Source organism: Meles meles, chromosome 9, assembly GCF_922984935.1.
Source record: "Meles meles chromosome 9, mMelMel3.1 paternal haplotype, whole genome shotgun sequence".
In the NCBI taxonomy this organism is placed as follows: domain Eukaryota; kingdom Metazoa; phylum Chordata; class Mammalia; order Carnivora; family Mustelidae; genus Meles; species Meles meles.
The window spans coordinates 56962895-56985359 of record NC_060074.1 but is presented as its reverse complement, the minus strand read 5'-3'; the positions used below and the strand labels follow the sequence as shown (position 1 = coordinate 56985359).

Below are 22465 nucleotides of genomic sequence, written 5' to 3'. Positions count from 1 at the left end.
CCATTTTTTCTCAAAGACAGAAAACAAAGCAAGATACACCTTTTTAATAAAATAAAATAAATAGTACCATCCAGATGATTTTTCTACTGATAACATTCTTCTTCTTTTCCCTAGTTCTTTTCCTTTCTCCCTTAGCAAACAGAGCTCTGGATCCCAAGTGTGCAGGTAGGAGTGCTGGCTCGTGGGGAAATGGCAGCACGTGAGCCCCAAGCCAGCGTTCACCCTGTGCAACAGTGCCAAGAGGAGATCGTCACAAGGCCCTTTTCCATTCTCCTGAGCCACAGCCTTTGTGGCAGGCTGCATCATGGTCCCAATATGTCTACATCCTCTGCCTGGAAACCTGTGAATGTTACCTTCTAGAACAAGAGGGAATCCGCAGATGTGATTATGAACCTTGACACGAGATGAATATCCTGAATTATCAGGTGTACATCTCACAGAGACCTGACATAATCACTCAAAAGAGCGAAAGGAGGAACCAATGTCAGAGCAAGGAGATGGGATGAGAGAAGCATAGGTTAAAGTAACACACTTTGAATACAGAGGAAGGGGCCACTACCTAAGGAATACAAGGCTTGTAGAAGCTCTGAAAAGGCAAGGAAATGTTCTCCTCTGGATCCCCAGAAGGAACACTGGCTTTCTGACACCTGAATTTCAGCCTTCAGACCTGTAGAACTGTAAGAGAATAGGTGTGTGTTATTTGAAGGCACGGGAGTTGGTGGTCACCTGTTTCAACAGCATTAGCAAAGGAATACACCCTTCAAGTCTTCTGGTGAAGGAGCCTTGCCCTCTTCCAGGAGACTATTCTGGGCCCCACAAAGGCTGCTTCTGCACAGCCTTCCTCCCAGCCAGCTTTGAAACAAGTTGAGTATGACAGGAGTTAAGACAACGGTCACATCTATACACGGCATTCATTGTCCTCCTTATGATGATTTTTCCACACTCTGTGTTCCCACACAGATTCAGGGAGCACTTTAAAAAGGGAAAATATCTCCATTTGCAGATGTGTGCACTTAACACGCTCTCAATGCATCTACATATATGGCTATTTAAAAAACACATTTATAGTTTTATTTTAAAGGAATAACTATATACCCATTACACAATAACATTTAACATATTGCTACAAAATACGTATTTTTGAAATGAAATTACTACTTTTTTCCAAAAATAAAATACATAGGTAAGTTGGCTGGCATTGTTTCATATTTTTGTAAATGTTTTTTACATGTCTTAAGAGAAGACAGTTGCGTTCTCTTGTATTTCTGCACTTGATATGATATATTGTGCTGGCTTAAGTACACTACCTACGTGTACTTTTAATGTTTTAAACGCCACAATTAAGCCAGCTTTCAGTCCATACACATGCGTGCATGGGTGCACATGGGTGTGTGTGACATGACTGTGTGTCTGCCCTTGTGTCTTAAATGCCAGAAAGTCAGCCAGCTGGCTGCTTTGCGCCCAAATTTACTATAAATCATTGTGGGTTAGGATCTTACCAAATACTGGTAACTCTAATTGCTTGAAAGTAATAAAGAGTGAGAAAGAGGTAGAAGAGAACAGGTAAAATGTTATTAAGTCCCAGACCCACGGGTCTGGAGATGACAATTAAATCCTCAAAGGGAGAAATACCGAGAAATACCGGCACCTACCAAAAATAAGTGCTCTATATAACTACTCCACGAAGCTTTCCTTCAGTGCAGGGTCTATGGATGACAAACATTCTCACATGCTAGCAGAACTTTCAAGTCCTATTTTTAAAAATGCTTCAAATACTCACCAACAATTTTAGAATTAGCATTCCACGTGATTATTTTTAAAACATCACAAGGACAAAAGAATGAATCAAAGGGAAAAAGTGGGAGACAGCAGGGCTGGTGAGTAAACGTACAACAGCGGAGGAACTGGGACACTGCCAAGGAGCAGAGAAAGAGTATCACGAGCGCCCCCTCCTCGCCAACCCTGGTGCAGAGCACGCATTGCGCACCCAGACCCTGGACACCAGCCCAAGGTCTGAACACGCGGTCAAACCAACTGCCATTTCTTGAAATCCTCATTTCCTTTCATTCCTTATGTGCATCACAGGCTAGCAACTAAGATGACCGGAAAAAGCACCTGACCCACACTGGGCTGCGACTTCCAGTTTCCCATGAGGGACCCCGTGGTGCCGACTCACCGAGCTGTGGCCCATGCTGGCGGCCGCCGTCAGCGCCTGCTGCAGGGCTTGGCTCTTCCGCAGCGCGCCCGGCTGGGGAGGGCCCGCCGACCACTCACAGGTCAGCAGGTACCGGAGAATGTCGCCGTGGCCCCTCAGTGCGCTGTGCACCAGCGCGCACTGGCCTTTCTTATCCAAGTGGTCCACCTGGGGGGAAGGAGAAGGGCACGGTTTAGTATCACCTCCCCTCGAAGATCACGGGTGCACCCTAAATGAAGTGCACAAACCACATCCCACGGCAGGTGCTTGTGGGGTTCCCATTCCAAGGCAACTTTCTCTAGAGCACTGAATCTCCAATTGAATGACTTTCTTGTAGTGAATGGACCCCGGGCCACTGGGACCCTTTGTAGATCTAGCAATCACTTCCTGGCTCTCCAGCAAATGACTTAGAGCTCCAAGTTCTCTGGGAGACCTGGGTGAGGACACAGACCAAAACCTCAGCCAAAGCCCTGGGCTTCCCAATGCTGGTTGCATGAGTGGAACACTCTAAGTGTGCTTTGACAAGCTAGGATTTGGGGAAATAAAGCAGTTGAGTCACTGAACCAGGAGAGCAGCAAAAGGCAGGGATCTGGAAAAACCCAGTTATGAACAGGGAAGAGCAGCAAGGGACCCTGAGGGTTATGTAACGGGGGAAGGAGGTCATGTACAGTCAGGTGAGCTAGGACGAGTTAGTAGGTAAAGTAGGGGCTCAAAGCCAGGAAGGCCAGCTCGCCACAGGTTAGTGTCTCAGTGTGGCTTACCTCCCAAGAGTCCAAGAGATGTGTCATTCCCTATCTAATCCCAGAAATACTGCACTTGAAAGGAGCTCAGGGTCTGCCCTCACCCCCTTGCAGATTCTGGGGACACTCTGAACCCCCACCCGAAAGCTCTGCAGGAGCCCCCTGAATGCCACCCAGTCTCCTCCTGCAGGGTTGTCAGCTGTGCTGGGAAGGGTCAGCCAGCCTCGGAATAAAGATGCCACAGCTTAGATGCAAAAATGAAGGAACCCACTGCTTCACTGCAGCACTCTCATTCTTCTGGGAGCTAAAGTTCATTTGTCCCAAATGTTGTATTTTTGAGGGAAAAATAAAAAGGCTCCCACAGTGACTGTAAGTCTAATAAATATATTTTTGTTGAAACTTAAATATCCTAATTCACCATAAAGACAAATACCAGTGATTTATTTCTATTGCACATCCCCTCTCTCCCCACAAAATGTTTATAGTAAACCTAAATAGAGTTTACTATGAGCTTGGCACTGTTCTCATTTAATCTCTTCACATTAATGACCCTAGAGTAACTTACTTAATAACATGGTTACATTTACTTAATGCTCACACAGCGGCCCTGGGGTAGATCCTGTTGTCATACTCATTATACAGATGGGAAGCCTGAGGCACATAGGCTCCACAGGGTGTCCAGTATCCTCTCTGGCAGGTGGAGAAATGGGGATTCCGGCTGTCCAGCTCCCATGCCATGTGCTCAAGCATGTGGCTTCTAAGACCCACGGGGCTCATTTGATTGTTCAAAAAAAGAGACATGAGGGACACCTGGATAGCTCAGTCAGTGAAGCATCTGCCTTCAGCTCAGGTCATAATCCCAGGATTCTGGGTTTGAGCCTGGTGCATTGGGCTCCCTACTCAGTGGGGAGCCTGGATCTCTCTCTCCCTCTGCCCCTCCCCCTGGCTCATGTTCACTAGCTGTCTGACAAGTAAAATCTTTAAAAAAAGAGAGAGAGAGAGAGACATGCAATGAAATGGGATAGGCAGAAGAGAGGAAAAAAAAATCAAACATCTAAAATCTTTTCAATCCATCCAGCGCTGTGTTACAATGTGTGACTGAGCTCTAGGTCACCATCTCCAGGCTTTTGGAAGGATGACCCCCCCCCCCATCCTGCGGCCAGTGGCCAGGGGTGTTCTTGGTATCTGCCTTGTCTTGGGCAGTATGAAGCAGAGTTCAGAGCTTATGAGCAAAACACAGGACTCTCTCTCCCTGCCAAGGCTGCGCCCCTGAGCACTACCCTCAGGCTCTGCCCGACACAGGCTGCTCACCCTTTCTGTTTGTGTGGCAATTTCTATCTATTGCAATTCGACAAAACAAAGAGGCTGGCCCAGCTGATGATAATTCTAACAAGGCTCTGAAGACATTGCCCCCGCCCCCACCCACTGGGGAATGCCACCGGCTTACCCTTGCGCCTTTCTTGGCCAGCAGACACACCAGCTTCATATGGCCGGCAGCTGCGGCATAGCAGAGGGCAGTCATGCCATTCTCCGACATTCCCTCCAGGCAGGCACCAAATTCCAGGAGCAGAGTGACCACCTCCTCATGGCCGAGGTGGGACTGGACGCACAGGATTGGGGCATTATTTAACACTTCTGTCCTGTAGTTCACGTTGGCCCCTCCCAAAATCAGGAGACGGCTCACCTGTTGATTGATGTCCCCCAACAAGATTAATTTCTCACATAAATGTCAGTCACAACAGCATTTGCGGAGAGGGGCAGCGTCTGCACTTTAATCTGGGCCCTCAAGCTAAAGTGTGCAACAATATGACCCGGGAACGCACGGACCATGTCCTTCCTTGGTGGTGGAAATCTAAAATGGTAGCTGCTATGTAAAACCGTGCGGACCTTCCTCTAGAAGCAATCCCACTTCTGGGACTATATCCAGTGGAAAGGAAATCAGATCTCAAAGACATATCTTCACCCCCGGGGATCACTGCAGCACTCTTCACAGTAGCCAAGAGATGGAAGCTAACTAAAATGTCTGTGGACTCATGAATGGAGAAACAGAAGTGGTGCCTACATACAATGGAGTATTATCCAGCCTGTAAAAGGAAGGCAATCCAGGGGTGCCTGGGTGGCTCAGTTGGTCAAGCAGCTGCCTTCGGCTCAGGTTGTGATCCCAGGGTCCTGGGATCGAGACCTATATCAGGCTCCATGCTCAACAGAGCCTGCTTCTCCCTCTCCTTCTGCGTGCTCTCTTTCTCAAATAAATAAATAAATAAATAAAATCTTTAAAAAAAGAAAAAGGGAAGGCAATCCTGTCACATTCTGTACCATGGATGAACCTTGAGGACATGAGACCAAGTAAAAAAAAAAAAAAAAAAAAACGAAAACAAGAAAGTTGGTCACAACAAGACAAAGACTCTATGTCCCCTTACATGGGCTGCCTAGAGAAGTGAAATCCAGAGAGACAGAAGTAGAATGGTGGTTACCAGGGGGTGAGGAGAGGGGAAAATGAGTTGTTTAATGAGCGCAGTGTTTTAGTTTTGTGATGAAAAAGTTCAGGAGATCTATTGTACAATAACAGGAGTACACTTAACACTACCGAATTCTGCACTTAAAAACAGTTAAGACGGTAAATTTCATGGTTTTTTTTTTAAACTGAAGTAAAAAAAAAAAACCCACAAAAACCTTTTATTTAAAAAGTATACTTAAAATGCACCTCCTCAGGTCCCACCCCCAGATTTCTGACTCAGTAGGTCTGCAAGAGGGCCTGAGACTGTGCATTTTTAATGAGTTCCCAGATGATATGGATGCTGTTGGTCAGCAGACCACTCTTTGAAAAATCTCTGCTTTATCTAAATAAAAACAGAAAATTCATTTTTCTGACAAGTCAACAATCATCACAGGATTAAATAATTAACAGTGAGCTAGTAAAGCTGAAAGTAATGGCAAACACTCTTTTCTTTACAAAAAAGCATCCCTAAAAGAGAAAGTACAATACGTTAAAGTGTTCATGGGCCTCTGGGACTGTCAGCCGCACAAGACTCCCAGAAAATCACCAGCTTTTTCTACTAATTACTACATCCACCACACACTAAACTTGCTGTGAGACTTTCGGAAAATTACTCAATCTCTCTGTGCTTCAGGGGTCTCCTAAGAAAACAACAGTATGCCATCCCATCCTACCCCATAGGGACTCTGCTAACAGTGTTGTACATCTAGTACGTCCTTGCTGGATTCCTTACAAGACTTTATCTGGAAGGTATGCACTTAGAGGCAGACTTCTCCTAAAGATATCTGTCACCAACTCACACTTCATCTACTTCTTGGGAAAAACATTTCCTTTGCTGGTGTGATGATGCTACTGGTATTTTTACCACTTAACCCCCAATCGGTCTGCGGCTCTTTCCCTAGCCCACAGTTCCTAACCTCGCTGCACACGGAAAGCCCCTGGGAGCTTCAAAGTTTCCAATGCTGGAGGCTCACCCTTGGAGATTCTGACTTGGCCACGGTACCAAGAGCTCCCAAGGGATTCTAGTTGGCAGCCGGGGCTGTAAACACATCAGGTGATAAATGCAGCTGCAAAGCACAGGCCTGCTCGGAGCCAGGCACGCTTCCAGCTCTGAGATTTGGGACACGCTACCAATTGCCTCCAGCCTCCACATCCTCTTTGGAAAAATGGACATAAGAGTTTCACTTCTCTGACTTGTTGCGAAGATTAAAAATGAACATGCCTCACACACATACAGCTCTTGGCACAGCCCTAGCATCCTGTAAGTGCTAAATAAATATTAATTGCTATTGTCAGTCACCTTCCACAGACTCTTCAGAAGGGAAAAGACCCCAGGTGCCTGGCATCCCAGAGGTCCACCTAACCGCCCCTGCCCCGTCACTAGCACAGAGCAGCAGGGAGACCTCCTGCTTACTTGAGGGGAGATGTAGCACCTCCTGTAACAGGCACTGGGAAGGGACATCCAGAAGTTCTCAGGGGCCTACAGCAGAGTCTCAGTTCCCTGAGAGTAGGCAAAACCTAACAAAAAGAACTCACTTAACCATCGTTAAAAAGAAAACTACCAGTCCAAAATGGATGGTGTTACTTGGGCCAGCCCAAGTCTCCAAACTGGGGCTTAATACCTAACCTGGGTGCAGTTTCAACTTCCTCCAGAAACTAAGTCTTTTTGTTTTTTTTTTAAAGATTTTATTTATTTATTTGACAGACAGAGATCACATGTAGGCAGAGAGGCAGGCAGGGAGAGAGGGAGAAGCAGGCTCCCTGCCAAGCAAAGAGCCGGATGCAGGACTCGATCCCAGGACCCTGGGATCATGACCTGAGCCGAAGGCAGAGGCTTTAACCCATTGAGCCACCCAGGCGCCCCAGAAACTAAGTCTTAACCTGTGAATCTGGAATTTTCTGATCAGCATTAGTGAGGTCATCTGTCACAGGAGCCTTCTCTACCCACCATAAGAAGATGGAAGATGAGATATCTGCAAACAAGACCCCCCTGCCCCCCAAGAGTTTGCCTTCAGCTCAGGGCTCAGGTCATGCATGATCCCAGGGTCCTGGGACTGAGTCAGCAGGGAGTCTCTCTACTTCTGGGGAGCCTGCTTCTCCCTCTCCCTGCCGCTTCCCCTACTGTGCAGTCTCTCGCTGTCAAATAAAAAAAAAAAAAAAAAAAAAGACCCCCTGCCCTTTCCCCTAAGAGAAAGTGACCTTGCCTAGAACAATCTTTTCTTTACCTTTGCTTTTAACTTTCCTCCCCCACTCTCCTTCCTCTGAAAACCTGCCATTTTGTACAACTCCTCCATGTGCCCCTCTGCTCGCTAGGTGGGATGCTGACCCATTCATGAATCCCTTAATAAAGCCAACTAGATCTTCATATTTCCTTTGGTTAAATTTTGTTTTTTAATATCACACAAGAGATGCCAGATGTTCTTCCAAAAGTGGTAACATCTTGATGAGGTTTCGGATCAGTATAAGACAGGTTCTTTGGTTACCTCCTATTTGACAGGTGAGAAAACAGAGGCTCCGAGGGGAAAGGCACAGATCAGCTCTGGGCACAAAGCTCATTACTGTTGTGGTCCAGTGGCCGCTGTGGCAGCTCTAGCTAAGATTACTCCGCATTCAAGGAAGGGACTTAATGGTTCATCCTATACACTAATTCCTAACCCCATGGAAATTTCCTGATCCTCCCTACCACATAAGTTCTCCTTGCCTAACATTTGGAAATGGCAATATTATCTATAAGCATCTGGTTTAATGAATGGAAGAAAATAAAAAAGGGTTTTAAAGGAGGAAGGCCAACCAATGAGATCATGAAAAACCAGAAGCGGCATCGAAGTCCCAGTTTTCCCAGTATCCCACAGGTTCAGACCAACAGAACTGCTTTAAATGAGTATTGCCTACTGTCATGCAGAATATGACCAGATCCTTCGCTCAGGGCAAGTCCGGTCAAAGTCCAAGTCTAATTCCCGTCTCCTCCCCTGCCTCTGCCTTCAGCCAGAAGAATCACAGCCTCAATTCTCCCAGTTCATAGACCTGGAAAGCCCACGGCTGGCTGCCACTCTGATGGGACACGTGAGGAAAACAACCCGCTGGGTGGGTGCCTAGAAGCCCTGGCAGCCAGGACCCCATTGGGCCGGCATGACCCCGGCCTGCAAGGGGAGACTACGCTGTTAGAAATCACTGGCATGCCAGTAAAATTAAAATTCATCTACCAAGCAATCATTCTGGAGCAAGTCACTTTAATTTACCAAAGTGGCAAACTGCAATTATTGCTCAAAATGACATTCATTCCTGTATGACAACATTTAATACTCTCTAAAAAAAGTTCCTTAATTGCATGCATAATTTTAAATTACTGTAATTTGTTCAAGATTCTGTGAAAACCCTTTTTTTCCCCTTGAAACATAAAAGAAACAGAAGGATAATGGAAAGCCTTAAAATTCTATAACCAAGTCATAGAATTCTGGGCATCACGTAGATGTAGGTGAGCTGGAGTTCGGTCAAACAAAGACAACTCTGAAAATGGCGAGTATGTTGAAAAGGGAAGTCTATGATCTCAGGAGGGTCAAGCTCATTACATTCTCACGCTGTACCTTTTAATTTACTGTCTTAAAAACTCATACTCGACAGGGTATGACATGTCCCATTTACTTTTCTCCACATTAAAAGAGTAACTTCTGCGCCCATAATTCATTCAAGTAATGAAACAGATATGGCCGTTTTTATTCTTTTTCTTCCTCATCATTACAGAATTTTACTAATTATGGAGAAGCCAAAAGATATGCTTTTAGCTGAAAGAGGAAACCATGTTACCACAGTAACCTCGACTCTCATTTCTATAATATCTAAGTAAAGTTATCACAGTAACCTCGACTCTCATTTCTGTAAAATCTAAGTAAAACAAAAATTCTTAATAGGACTTCTTCAGTATGTGAACTCTAAACTCAGCCGTAGTCTCCATCTTTCTTCTATAGTAACTCCATCCAGAAGGGAAGAGCTCCCTGTGAGCAGGAGCTCTATCTCCTTCCCTACGAACATCCACATCTCCATCCACCTGCCTCATACGGCGTTCCTGTGGGTTCAGCCCGCACGCAGCAATCACACCTGTCTGTCAGGTGAGGGAGCAGGGCAGAGCACACCATCCTTGTGAGTGGCCGTCCGTGGTGCTCTGCTATCAGGGGCCCAGCCAAGAGGGGAGGCAGGCTGAAATCCAAGGTGTCCTGGGCTCCTCAAGCCTGGAGTCCTAACAGGGGGCTGAGGCTGCCCGAACAAGGCAGCACTCCTCTTTGCAAAGCTCCACTGTGCATCCATCCAGGTGCAGCGGCCCTTCTCTACCTAACCCCGGGGTACTGCCCGGGCCATCAGGGCCCAGGGGGAGCTGCCCCAGATTCAGAGCACTGCCACATCCTTCCTGACACGTGGGCTCTTCCCCTTGGTCTGCTCATTCTAGCTTCTCCCAAGCACCAGGAAGGCAGAGGAGGGAGCACAGGGGCAGAACTCTATCTACCAAGGAAGCGGTCTACAAGGTTCATTCTTGCAGACACACAGCTAAAGCGCAGGCACTGAGGGTGGGGTGTGCAGATGGCAGGGGAGGAGAGGTGCAGGAGCCCCCAGGAGTGTCCCCAGGGCACCCTTCCCAGATGGGCCTGATGAACTGGAGGAAGGAAAGGGAAGGGAGATGCCCAGAAACCTCCAGGGCTTCGCTCATCCTTCCCCACATGACCACTTACTTACACTTGCCCTTCATGTTACTGAGCAGGGAAGAAGCAGGACTGTGTTCATGGAGGTGCTGGAAGGGGAGGACCTGGCTCCTTGAGAAATGGTCTCGGAGGTTCTGTACGCAGCAGGGCATGTCAGCGCCCGGGGCTGAAAGGCCTGGAGTCTCTCTGACATGTCCCGTGGAAGACATTTGTGATCTTTTTGCCTTGCACCCGAAAGGAGGGTTGTAAGCGGCTGTATGTAAACCAGTCATTCCCACACTCTTTCTCGAGTCAGCCCTTCTCTGCTGCCATAACAGACACGTGGCCCTCATGTGTTTTAGATTCCCAAACTGGGTTAAATGAGGAAGGAAAATCTACTCTAGAAGCACAGAAGAAGACCGTGACATGACAGTCAGTGATCAAGAGTGCGGACGCTCCTGGGCCCAGCCGTGGGCCGAACCCTGCCTGCTATGCTTTCCATGATCACAAACACACACATACGTGCAACTTCTAGAACAGTGCGTCTCTGTGTACCCATTGCTTTACTGTCGCTCATCAATGCTTAATTTCCTATGAACCGTAAAGAGATGGTCCACATTAGAAACCCAGGACACTTTAAAAATCCATTTCCCCTGGAAATCTCCCTTCGACCTTTGCTCTCCTTTGTGAATTGCTTCCTCATCACATCCGCTCTGTAACTGTCACCACGTGCTCACACGGCAGCACCCATTCTCCAGCCCAAGCAAAAGCTAAACTCCTAGGAGAGAACCAGTCATAGGGCATTCAAGCCCGTGGGATTTATATCAGTGAAAAAAGCATCATTAGCAGCTCGGCCAGCTCCTCTGGTCACTCCCCAGGGCAGGGGAAGGCAGGAGAGCTGGAGGAACAGGGGTGGGGGCTGGGGCTCTCCATGCAGAGGGTCACTCACCTTCACGTTGGGGGTGTAGAGGTTCCTGAGGGAGGCGAGGGCAGCAGAGAGCCCCTCGGTGCTATAACCGATCCACAGGGCTTGGAGGTGACTCGAAGAGATTCCTGTCTTCTTACTGAGGCCCTGGAAGCAATCAGAGACAAATGGGCATCCATGTCTCCGTTCCCAGGGGTGTCTGGCTGCAATGGGGGTACACCTGGGAGGGGGCAGCTGGGCACTAAGGCAGGGCATATGCTGTGGCACAAAGAATGGCAGGACCTGGGAGCCCGACATCCCTCCCTAAAAGCGAGAGTCGTGGAACGCGCCTGCCCTTGCTACATACACTACAGCAGAGGAGAAAGTTTCTTTTCCTAGAAGTTCTCCAATGATTTCATATAGGAAGAATAAAAACTGGGAGTACCACCATTCTGCAACCTTCCATGAAGAGGCCAGGCAGACATCGGTAGTTACTGGTAACAGCCACTAAGAGAAGCAAGCACAAATTCTATCCCTCCGGATGCCAGAAAGCCCCAACAGACTTAGAAGTTTAAACTTGAAAGTCACTGTGACTTTCTGCCCACCCCCAAGAAAGCAACAATCAAACCTGAACCTGATTAAGCCTCTAGATGTAACTACCAAATGACAGGAAATCCAGAGGAAAGAGACCCCGAGAAACGGGGACGCAGAAAATCCAGGGAGTACGAAACCCCGCAGGTCATGTAGCTCAGGCTCTTCAACATCTACACACCCAAGAAACAACAGGGAATGAATGAAGTGGAATCTTCAGATGGAAACGAAGTTCTAAAAGAGACTCAGGGGGAAAGACAAATGGGGCTCATGGAAAGCTCTCAAGGGTTAATAAAGCTGGTGAAGATAACCCAAACCAAAATCCATCAAAATGGTGACGAAACTCTTCCTGGCAGGGATGTGTCTCACCTTGAAAATGTGTGCCTTCAGTATGTGGTGGCCAAGCTCCATGGTCTGCTGGCGGTTCAGCTTGCCCTCTTGTCGAGAGAACATGAAGGCCAGGAGAGCATGCCCATTCCTAGAAGAAGAAACACAAGGGCTGGGAACAAAGACCCCATTCCACGAACGGAAGGCTCTCAGCTGTGAACATGTCCACACGACTCTGCGCTGTTCTCCTGGTGCCTCAGGATCGCCATATAAAATAGAAGAAAATTTGCCTCTTTACAAAGATGGCCCATGCTGTTTATTCTTCCCATCATTTTAGGGCTTTCTCTGGATTCCCCTATCTCTGTGGAGTGACCTAGAAAAAGGTCCTAGGACAGGACAGGTCTTAATCTTTGGAACCATCCCATCTCTGTCCCTCATCCATCACTCCTCACTTTACTTACTTAGGTCCCTCACAAAAATGTAAATTCCATGAGATGAAGGTCTTGCCTAAGGCACACTGACAGTCACATGGCCGAGCAAATGCCCACCCCTCAGCAACCAGTCAAGTATATGTTTCTTGGATGGAGGGATGGGCAGATAAAGCAGAACAATCACTGGACCAGAAATCAGGCCTCCCCTCAGCATAATCACCACTGGGAGGAGACCTGGCCAAAGGAGAAGACCTGACCATGAGAAGGAAAGAAAAATCAAGCCAGGCAATGCAACAGCTCATGACAGAAACACCTAGAATTCTAGGCAGTTCCTTGTCGGGGGGAGAAAGTTAAGATGCACAAGTGAACTTGCTCGGTCTGGGCATATGGTGGACATTCAACTAACACCACCAACTCATCCCCCACCAACCCTTTCATGAAGGAGCCATCCCACCCAGGATGCTCTCCACACCCGCAAGCCGCATTCTGCCCCCTGTGGGCTCCAGGCCTCTGTCTGAGCCCGTCTGTCTGGGAAAGACACTAAGGGTTGCTTACTCCAACAGCACTGACTTCTGTACAGGGTGAATTATTTTCATTTCTGGCTCTCCATGCAGAGGGTCTCATGGACACCCTGAAACTCAGGTGCTGGGTTTTTTTTTTGAGGGGGCAGGGGAGATGAGCAGGTAATTGCAGAGAAAAGGATAAAGGCTAAGAAAAAAAAAAAAACTGCATTCTCTAACTAGATGATTAAAAGGCATTACTTAAATACTGTTTAGCTATTCACCTGCAAGCCTGTTTTACAAATAGGTTACAAGCCATGTTGGATATGAGGAGACCCAAGAGATTGCTTTTTATACTATAGGGGAAGGCATGACTTACAACCATGCTGACCCCGAGTGTCCTGTCTGACGTCTTGTAAGAGACTAGAACTCTTCCACGAGCGCACATCCACCTCCCAGACCTCAAGCGTGGGTTTGCCCTCTCAGATGAGATCCTCCCATGTTCCCGCCCCTCCTGCTCTCTGCCGCCTTTCAGTGCTCCCTAGCCATGGGCAGGTCCCAGGCTTCATCCCGGCCCACATTCCCCAGCCACGGGCTAAGCTGTTTTCAGTCTCCCAGTCTGCCGAGCTCAGTGGCGATGCCAACCGTGTCCACCACAAAGACACGAGAGGCTAAGCAGCGTGGCTGCCCCTTATGGGGAGATAAACATCACTCTTCAGTGGTGAGAGCAACAGCTTCTAGTCACCTCAGCTTAACACACAGCTTCTTGCCCGAGGAGACAACTCACCATGTAATCACTAGACACCCACATTCCTCTATATCCCATTTACCTTTGCGTCCCTCCCTCCTGGGCTCCAGATCACATGCCCCTCTGAGTCTACCCGCACTCGTCTGTTCTCCAAAGCTTCTCTATATCAAGCTTTCACTATATGCCGGATGCAGAAACTGAATTCTTTCATTAATCTGCACAACCCTGTGAACCACCAAGTATCATAATCCCCGTTTGTTTACATGAGGAAACACAGGCCGTACAGGTTAAGGGACGTGCTCCAAAGACCAAACAGCTGAGAAACAACAGGCTGGGAATCTGAACCACCGTCTGCCCAGTGCGAGGGCCTATGTTCTTCATCAGCACACAGTGATTTCTCATTCATACATAACACCACCTCCTAGCTAGCACCATGTTGGACACAGGATTCCCTGGGGAACGAGGTGAGGCACTTCCCTGGAGACACTCTTGGCAACCGGAGGAGACACGTGGTAAACATGCTTTGGTAGAAACGTGCCATGAAGGGCCTCAGCGGGGTCATAGAGGAGGCAAGCGGCCTGTACCCCTGCCCCCATCCCCCTGCATGTCCAACGTCTCCTTCTTCATGGATTAGGTTTCCCCACATTATCTCAACACCGTTTCCAACAACGTCTGTGTCTCCTGTGTCAAAAACAAAACCCTCCCCCACCCCACCCCACACACAGTTCTCAGCAAGTATGATCCTCAGCAGCTCTGAGAGACACTGCAACACTGTGTGTCCATGGCCCCCTCCACCCTTCCCCTTCCCATCCCAGGACGTGGGCTCTCCCCTCCAGCACCCCTCACGGCCGGATGGAAGGAATCTCTGAGGAGGGAGGACCCTCCTCTCACACTAGGAAGAGAATGGCTCCCTCTTGGTCTTCATCTTCCTTCAGCTCTCAGCAGCTCCTGAACCCCAGCCTCCTTCCTGGAATCCTGCACCAGGCCCCAGAAGTCAGGAGCTCCCTTTCCGGGTAAGGACTTGCTCCCCAGGCACTTCCACCACTTCTCCCACCAAGGATGCCACGTCGTCGACTTCCCCAGGCTACAGATCCCTCTTTCACTTCCCCACAGGAACCTGCCCACTGGTGGCATGGGGCGGCATGGGGGCTTCTGCTCACCCCACAGGCTCAAGCTGCATGAAGCCAAACCTGCTCCTGCTTCTCTTAGCCTTCCGAAACCTGACGCCACTCCTGGTTTCCGAGGCTTGATACCTCGACATCGTCTACAGCACCTCCTCCTCCGCGACTCTGTTCAGAAGGCCACGCTGTGCGCAGCCATCTCACGTCAGCAGGGCCTGCCTCCACCCTGCTGCGCCCCCAAGCCAGGTCCCCGAGTCCCCGCTGCCTGTAACAAAGGTCCCCAGGCTCCACACCCTCCACACTCCTGCCCACGCAGGCAACCTGCGTCCTGAACCTGCTCAACCGTGGGTTCTCCGCAGACGACTGATTCAGGTCCACTTTCCCTAGCACATGCTTCTGTTCACTCCTCCAGTCCCTGACAAAAACTCTAGCCAAACCAGACTTCTTGTTGCCAGAGCACACCCTGCTTATTCTGACCTGACGCCTCGGACAGCTGCTCCTGTCTGCGGTAGCCACATGCCACCCCGAAATCCCGCCTGGTCATTCCTCAAGTCCCTGACGTGTAGAAAAGAGGACAGACAGAAGCTGTTCAAGACTTTAAAACTCCTCATGCAACCCTAATGAACAGACAGATCTGGGAAAGGATCATCAGCGGCCCTAAGGCGTTGTGGGAATGCTGACGGAAGCAGACTTACCACCGGTTAAGGATCCTTGCAAAAAATACTTTAAGACAAAATCTGATCAAGTCTCTAGATTTAAATACCAATTTCAGGAAAGAGAGGTGACAAGTGCATTAAATACCATGAGGATGCAATCAGCAAAATTCAGATTATGGGAAACGATACAGAACAAATTACTCCATCATTTTATTTTATTTTGAGGAGGGGGGTGGGGAAGGAAGCAGAGGGAGAGAGAGAATCTTAAGTAAACTCCATGCCCAGTGCGGAGCCCGACACAGGGCTCAGGGCTTGGATCTCATAATCCTGAGGTCACGACCTGAGCCTAAATCAAGAGTCCTGTGCTTAACCAAATGCACCACCCAGGAGCCCCTCCATCATTCTCTTAAAGAAATGTTAAGGACAAAGCAAAAAGAGGAGGATGAGAGAATCTAGAGATTAAAAGAGACACCATAAAACACAATTTCATAGATCTCATCTGGATCATGATTCAAATATACTAGAAAAATATGAAGGAAGTGGAGAAATTTGAGCACAACTAAATGTGTGAAAATACTGATGAATTAGTATTAATATTTCAGGTGTGGTGATGGTATTGTGGTTAAGGATGAAAATGTCTTTCTGGACACCTGGGTGACTCAGTCAGGTAAGTGTCTGCTTTTGGCTCAGGTCATGATCCCAGGGTCCTGGATGGAGTCCTGCCTCGGGCTCCCCACTCAGTGGGGGGCTGCTTCTCTCTCCCCTTGCTCCTCTCCCCTGCTCATGGTCTGTGTGTGTCAAACAAATAAATAAAATATTTTTAAAAAATTGGGCGCCTGGGTGGCTCAGTGGGTTAAGCCGCTGCCTTCGGCTCAGGTCATGATCTCAGGGTCCTGGGATCAAGTCCCACATCGGGCTCTCTGCTTGGCAGGGAGCCTGCTTCCCTCTCTTTCTCTCTGCCTGCCTCTCTGCCTACTTGTGATCTCTCTCTCTTGCTATCAAATAAATAAATAAATAAAATCTTTAAAAATATATATTTAAAAAAAAAGTCTTTTGGAGGTCCATAATCCATTACTTAGGAGTAAAATGTCATGGTGTCTACAACTTGTATCAGCAAAAAACGACAGACATAATGAAATGTGAAGGATGCTTAAGCCTAGGTGATGTGACTGTAGACTCCAAGCAACTTACTCTTTATCCTTTTAATTCTTCTCCTGTAATTCTGACCTAAGGAATAATCAAGTCTGGGAGGAAAGTTCTATTGCTTTCCTGCAAAGTGCCAAGATATTTGCAATAGGTTTCTTTATTTATAAGTAACCCAGAAACAACTGCCAAGCCCCACAATAAGGGTACAGTAAAGTACTTTATCATTCAGCTACTAGGAGATTTACACAGCCCTCAAAAATGATACTTTGCTAACATTTCCAAACCGCTCACTGAGCTGTCCATGATGTGTCAATTTAAAAAAGCAGTTTGGGAATTTTATAGAAAAATTGCTCTGGAGAATGTTTAAAATGAACAGAAAGAGGCAGAAATAAAAAGTAAAATGTCTGGGGCACCTGGGGGGCTCAGTGGGTTAAGACTCTGCCTTGGCTCAAGTCATGATTTCAGGGTCCTGGGATCAAGCCCTGCATCAGGCTCTCTGCTCAGCGGGAAGCCTACTCCCCCCCCACCCCCCTGCCTCTCTGCCTACTTGTGATCTCTCTCTCTGTCAAATAAATATATAAAATCTTTTAAAAAGAGTAAAATGTCATTGTCTCTGGGTAAGGGGTTCTTCTTTGCTGCTTCTCCATAATTGGGGCAAAGTTACAACCAATTGAGTGGGAAGAGAAATGCTACCCATCCTTCAAGATCCAACCCAAATGTCCTCAGGCATGTGAAACATCTTCCAAAAATGGTCTCCCCTAGCTGGAAACTTCTCTTCCCTTTTCCTTACACATGGTCACCTCTCCTCCTGTCATCCCTGCCCCTCCTGTGTGGGAAGTCCCCAAGAGCCAGGCCCTTGTCCCAGAGAATTTGTGTATTTGCCACAGTACCCTGCAGGGGATGGGTCTGCAAAAACTTTGGCTGAAAGGCATCCAGTCGCGTCCTCCCACCATCTCTGTCTGCAAAATGAAGTGCAAGAACTATAGGGGTCTTGGGTAAATGCTGATGTACACAATCCTAAGAAGTAGCAACTCCTTACACTTTGCACTGGGTGTCTCTCCTGCCCTCGTGCAGTCCTAGTCCTACCCTGGGGCAGTCCCCACACCTGCTTATTGGAAAACATCAGCACTTGGGAGCTGCCAGTCACAGAGCGGTGGGCTGTCCTAAGCTGCCTACCTCCCCAAACCAGAGCAATGCTTCGCGGTGACTCCAGTCCAATGACTTCTGCCTCTAACTCCAGTAACAAAACTACACAACCTGCTGAAGTCTTTCAAACTTGTTTCTATGTTTCTACAAACTCAACTATAGCCTCCTATCTTCCTAGACAATGATCTGATGTGGCTAACTGTATCAAATATAAAATGGCACATATTTCCACCCAGTTATGACAGTCTGGCTAAATAGCCTGCAGGCTACAAGTTTATTGCCTCAAACCAGACTCAAAAAAACAAATTTTTAGCCCAGGGTTACCTAAGAAAACAAGGCTACTCACAACATGAAACAGCAGCCAGACCCATGTTAGGTCAATGTTAAGTCAATCCTCGTGGGGAGGAAGGTGGTGTGCGGTTCACTAATGCTTTTTTACCTCTTCCTTTTGGACCCCAGCATCTGGTCAAATGCCCTGTCCAGCTCACAGGCGACAATCCAGCCGCTTGCTGGCTCTGTTACAGAATCGGGGACAATTCTGACTCACGGAGGGCAGAAGCTCCCCCAGACAGCAGTGATGCGGGCCGGGGCCCGGCAGAAGCGGCGGGACAAGAACCTACCCTTACTGAAATGAAAGTATCTGCACCCTCAGATACCCTAACCTCCCACCCCGACTAGGACAAGACCACCCGAGGGACAGGTGTACCGCCTCCCAGCCCTGGGCAGTGAGGAGACCTGCACCCTGGACTAGCCCTGCTCGAAGCCTCTGTAGAACCTTCGACTCCCTGGATGTGGCTGCCCCAGCACCATGTTGTAAACGGGGCATATGAGGTCGGAACCTGAATCCTGCCAAGCCCAGGTTCCAACCTGTTACACTGCACAGAAACATAAATGCAAAATAAAATAAGGCAGGCTGATGTGATCTCCGTGCTCCAGTGTGGGCTCGCAGACACACCTGGTCCCTGGGACTAGAGGCTGCCTGCCCCAGAGGCGGCGGCACAGGGGGTGGGGGGTGTCCAAGATAGTCCACAGACTGCAGGTGAAGAAACTGAGCTGTGAGCAGCCTCTGGAGAAGCCTGCTGTTCCCCAGAGCACAGAGCACACCTTCCCACGTGTGATTCCCACAAAGGGCCCCAAGGTCTAGAAGAGAACAGGAGCAAAGAAAGGTCACCAGGCGTTGCCTAGCTTCTGTCTCACCGAAGGTACTGAGGAACCCTAAAATTCTAGCCATTTGAGGAAGGAAGTTTTGTACAGAAGCAGGATAGTCCATTGCCCTCCTGAATTATTCATCCTGTGTTGCCTTTCCATTAAAAAAGGTGAACTGTCGGAGGCAGGGAGAGGGGAAAAAAGGTGAACTGTGTTTGAAACCCCTTCCCCAGTCGCCCACCAGACTCCCCACGAAGCGCTGACAGGAAGCGGCCTGCCGTACCTGGGCTCACACAGGAAGGCTGTGTTCTCGCCATCTGCTCTCCAAACCAGCCACTCCCTGAAGGACGGGTGGCAGAACATGCGGGTCTTGTCTCGCCTCTTAATGAGGAAGCAGGAGAGCGCCTCCATCCTCTGCTGGAAGTCCTCCCACCCCTGCTCCCCTTGTATGTGGCCTGCATTAATAGCCTGGAAGATCTGCTCGTCAGTCATGGGGTGGAGGGACGCCAGGGCCACGTTCAGAATGGGCAGCGCTCTCTCGAAGGCGGACTGGGTCATGAACTTCATGTTGCACTGCAGCAGATAGAGCTCGGAAAGAGACACGGGCACCACCTTGTAGCTGGCGCTCTTGATGACCAGGTGTCCCCTCTGGAAGAGGTCCAGGGTGAGTTTGAGGTACAGGTAGGAGCCCAGGCTCCGCAGCACCAGGTGGCTGCTCACTTTGCCGATCAGGGCGGCGTCGGCCTTGCCGTTCAGGGAGATGTTGCTGAGGATGTCCTGGCTGCTGTGGACCCGGTGCTGGACATAGGCATGCAGGTCACTGTGAATGTCCTTGTTGTCCGGGAAGTCATCTAAGGAAAGCTTGACGAAGGGCAGCGTGCTTACGATTTCCTGCGGGGGAGGGGAAAAGAAAAAAATAAAAATCCCACGGCGTCACTCCACAGAGATTTCTTTTTTATGGTAGCTGCATTTCAAACCAGACTCACTAGTTTTCTTTCAAGGAGGATTTTCATGGATTACAGGGACTCATTGTTTTGTATTAAAACATGTAATAGGATAAGTTGAAGATAAAAAGCTTATGTGAAAGAAATCCTGATGCAAGATCGAATCAGTAATGGCTTTCCCCAAGCCCTCATCCGAAGACTAGGAGCCGAGCGAGACCAGAGGGCCCCAAGCAGACAGCGAGCTGGCCGTACCAGCCAAGGCCAGGGAGCTCCTGAGGTGACCTGATACCCATAATCCTTACACTGTGCAGAGGTTACACAACAAGCACAGACACAAACCACCATTGTGTATCTAAGAACACAGCCAGGCACCAAGATAAGAGGCATCCCTCACCACGCATCAGATACCGGGACTGCAGAACCGAGCCAGGAAATCCAGAACGGGCCCGCCCCCTGCCAGGCTGTGCCCCAGCCCCAGCCTGCCCTGACAAAGCTGCCTACTTCAGACTTCAGTAGAGCCTACCATCTTTTTTTTTTTTTTTAACTGCTGTCCTTTCAAAGTAAACTTTGAAATGTTAGTATAACTTACAAACCGTAATGGCATGGTGTCATTAATTTTCACAAAGTCAAACATACCTGGGTACCCAACAGCTAGAAACAGAACATCGCCAGCTCCCGGAAGCCCCACGTCCCCTCCCACCCCAACCCCACCCCAAAGACCAGCACTATCCTGCCACCTCACGGCAGAGACAGTTTCGTTTTTTTCTTTAAACTTCCCACTATCATCCCTGAACAATTAACTCCATGTCCTCACTGAATGTAGTAATTGCAGCGGGCAGGCTGAGTAGAAGCACTCCCATTTTACAAAGATGCTAACGGACCTGTCAGAACTTACACAGCTAGTACAGAAAATATGGGACTCTGTTCCTGTGCACTATCGATTGCCAAATTCTGCTTCCTGTGTGATAAATGGCTGTAAAGGGTATGAATCAAATGGCCAGAAAAACAAACATCAAGCTTGGCTGAGGCCTAATGCCACTTCTAATGAGGAAAGAAAAAACCCAAATGCTATTTTTAAATAGACATCATCATAAAAGGCAAAAATCAAAATCTAAGAATAATGTCTTTACTAAAAAAGGACAGGGGTAGAGGGAAGGAGTCAAAGGTTGTTAAGATATAATTTAGGGTTCACATGAGGGGAAAGATGGAGAAGAGAATTAAAAAAAAAAACACCACTCTTTATCTGGCTGCATGAGGTAGCTCATGCTTAAGTTGTATGAAAAAAACGGACCTTCTTTAGGCCTTAAAACTCTTTCCTTTCTCTCTTCAAAAAAAAAAAAAAAAACGAAAATAAAAACAAAGTCCCACTGTACCTCACACAAATTAACTACCAGCAGGGCTGACACTTGCATTTTGGAAGTGGAGAGACAGTGCCATGCTAAGAGGAGACTTTCCTGATACCCTGATTCTTGGGCCTCAGATAGTAAAAAAAGTTCTGGTTTTACCCATTTGGGGCTCTGTGGACTAAATATTTCAAAGTCCTAATACAGTTTGCAATTCAGCAGCTACATGCTTTGTAACAGTTAATGTTGTTAATCACACCATAAAATTTGGATATGGGGTCTTGGAAAGAGATCTGAGACTTCTTTCTTACCTGAAAATTCGCTCTTACGGTCACAATCAACTTCAGCCAGGCAGGAAATTTAGAAATAATTTTGGTAATAAATGAAGAAAGCGTATCTCCATAGTCAGGCTTATGAAACTCAGCCTCGTTTAAGCCATCTATCAAAATAATGTATTCTTCTTCAGGAATTTTCTGCTCTAAAGGATAAAATAATTTTTTTAATTAAGAAATTATACCTTTCTATAAAATGGCATCACCCAGTGTATTTTAATGCACATAAAGTATGAAGAAAAAAAGGCTTACATATCACAGAAGAACTGGTTTTCCCAGAAGCCTACTTCTATTAAATTTATAGTGAAAACCAGAGCACACAGCCAAGAGAAAAACAAATTTTATAAACAGTGTTCAGAAACACATTGCACTACACCCATTGGCAGAATCTCACCCGCATATATGATACGGTTAGCTTTTCATAAACTCCTGTCACTGGGGTGAGCTATGGCAAAGATAACAGCGCACATGGAGATTAACTCTGGAGAAGACTCCAGGTCTTCCCCCACAGAACCCTCTCAGTGGAGGTCAGGGAATAAAAACAGACCCTCAAAGGCAAAGCACCTGGCCCAAGGCACACAGGCAGCCCGTAATGAGAACCACTCTTTTAAATTATGACCTCATACTTTCTGAGATCTCTCTTTTTTTTTTTAATTAATTAATTTATTTATTTATTTGACAGAGAGAGATCACAAGTAGGCAGAGAGGCAGGCAGAGAGAGTGAGAGGGAAGCAGGCTCCCCGCCAAGCAGAGAGCCCGATGCGGGACTCGATCCCAGGACCCCGAGATCATGACCTGAGCCGAAGGCAGCGGCTTAAACCACTGAGACACCCAGGCGCCCCGAGAACCACTCTTTTATAGACTTCTAAAACAGGGCTCTTTCCGAAAGCCTGCATCTAGTTTCCCATTTATTAGCACCAACTTTCTGCCCAGGAAAATGAGGAGAAGCAATGACCGATCTGTTTCAACCCCCTTTTCTCTCGCAGAAGTGTTAATGCAGGCAGGTAAACTAACCCACAGGTGAGGAAC

The 22465-nt window shown here is 47.9% G+C and overlaps 1 protein-coding gene across 7 annotated transcripts in view; it reads right to left on the bottom strand.

Annotated features, from left to right (window-relative positions):
* Positions 1 to 22465, bottom strand: part of TANC1 (tetratricopeptide repeat, ankyrin repeat and coiled-coil containing 1) — a 232314-nt gene that overhangs the window by 28948 nt on the left and 180901 nt on the right. For all 7 annotated transcript variants that reach the window (XM_046018133.1, XM_046018132.1, XM_046018134.1 and 4 more), the window contains 6 exons: positions 21416 to 21582; positions 19101 to 19708; positions 11966 to 12074; positions 11051 to 11173; positions 4382 to 4618; positions 2177 to 2362 (listed from right to left, as the gene is read on the bottom strand). In XM_046018133.1, coding sequence (XP_045874089.1) covers positions 2177 to 2362; positions 4382 to 4618; positions 11051 to 11173; positions 11966 to 12074; positions 19101 to 19708; positions 21416 to 21582 — 1430 coding nt within the window. The remainder of the gene's footprint in view (positions 1 to 2176; positions 2363 to 4381; positions 4619 to 11050; positions 11174 to 11965; positions 12075 to 19100; positions 19709 to 21415; positions 21583 to 22465) is intronic.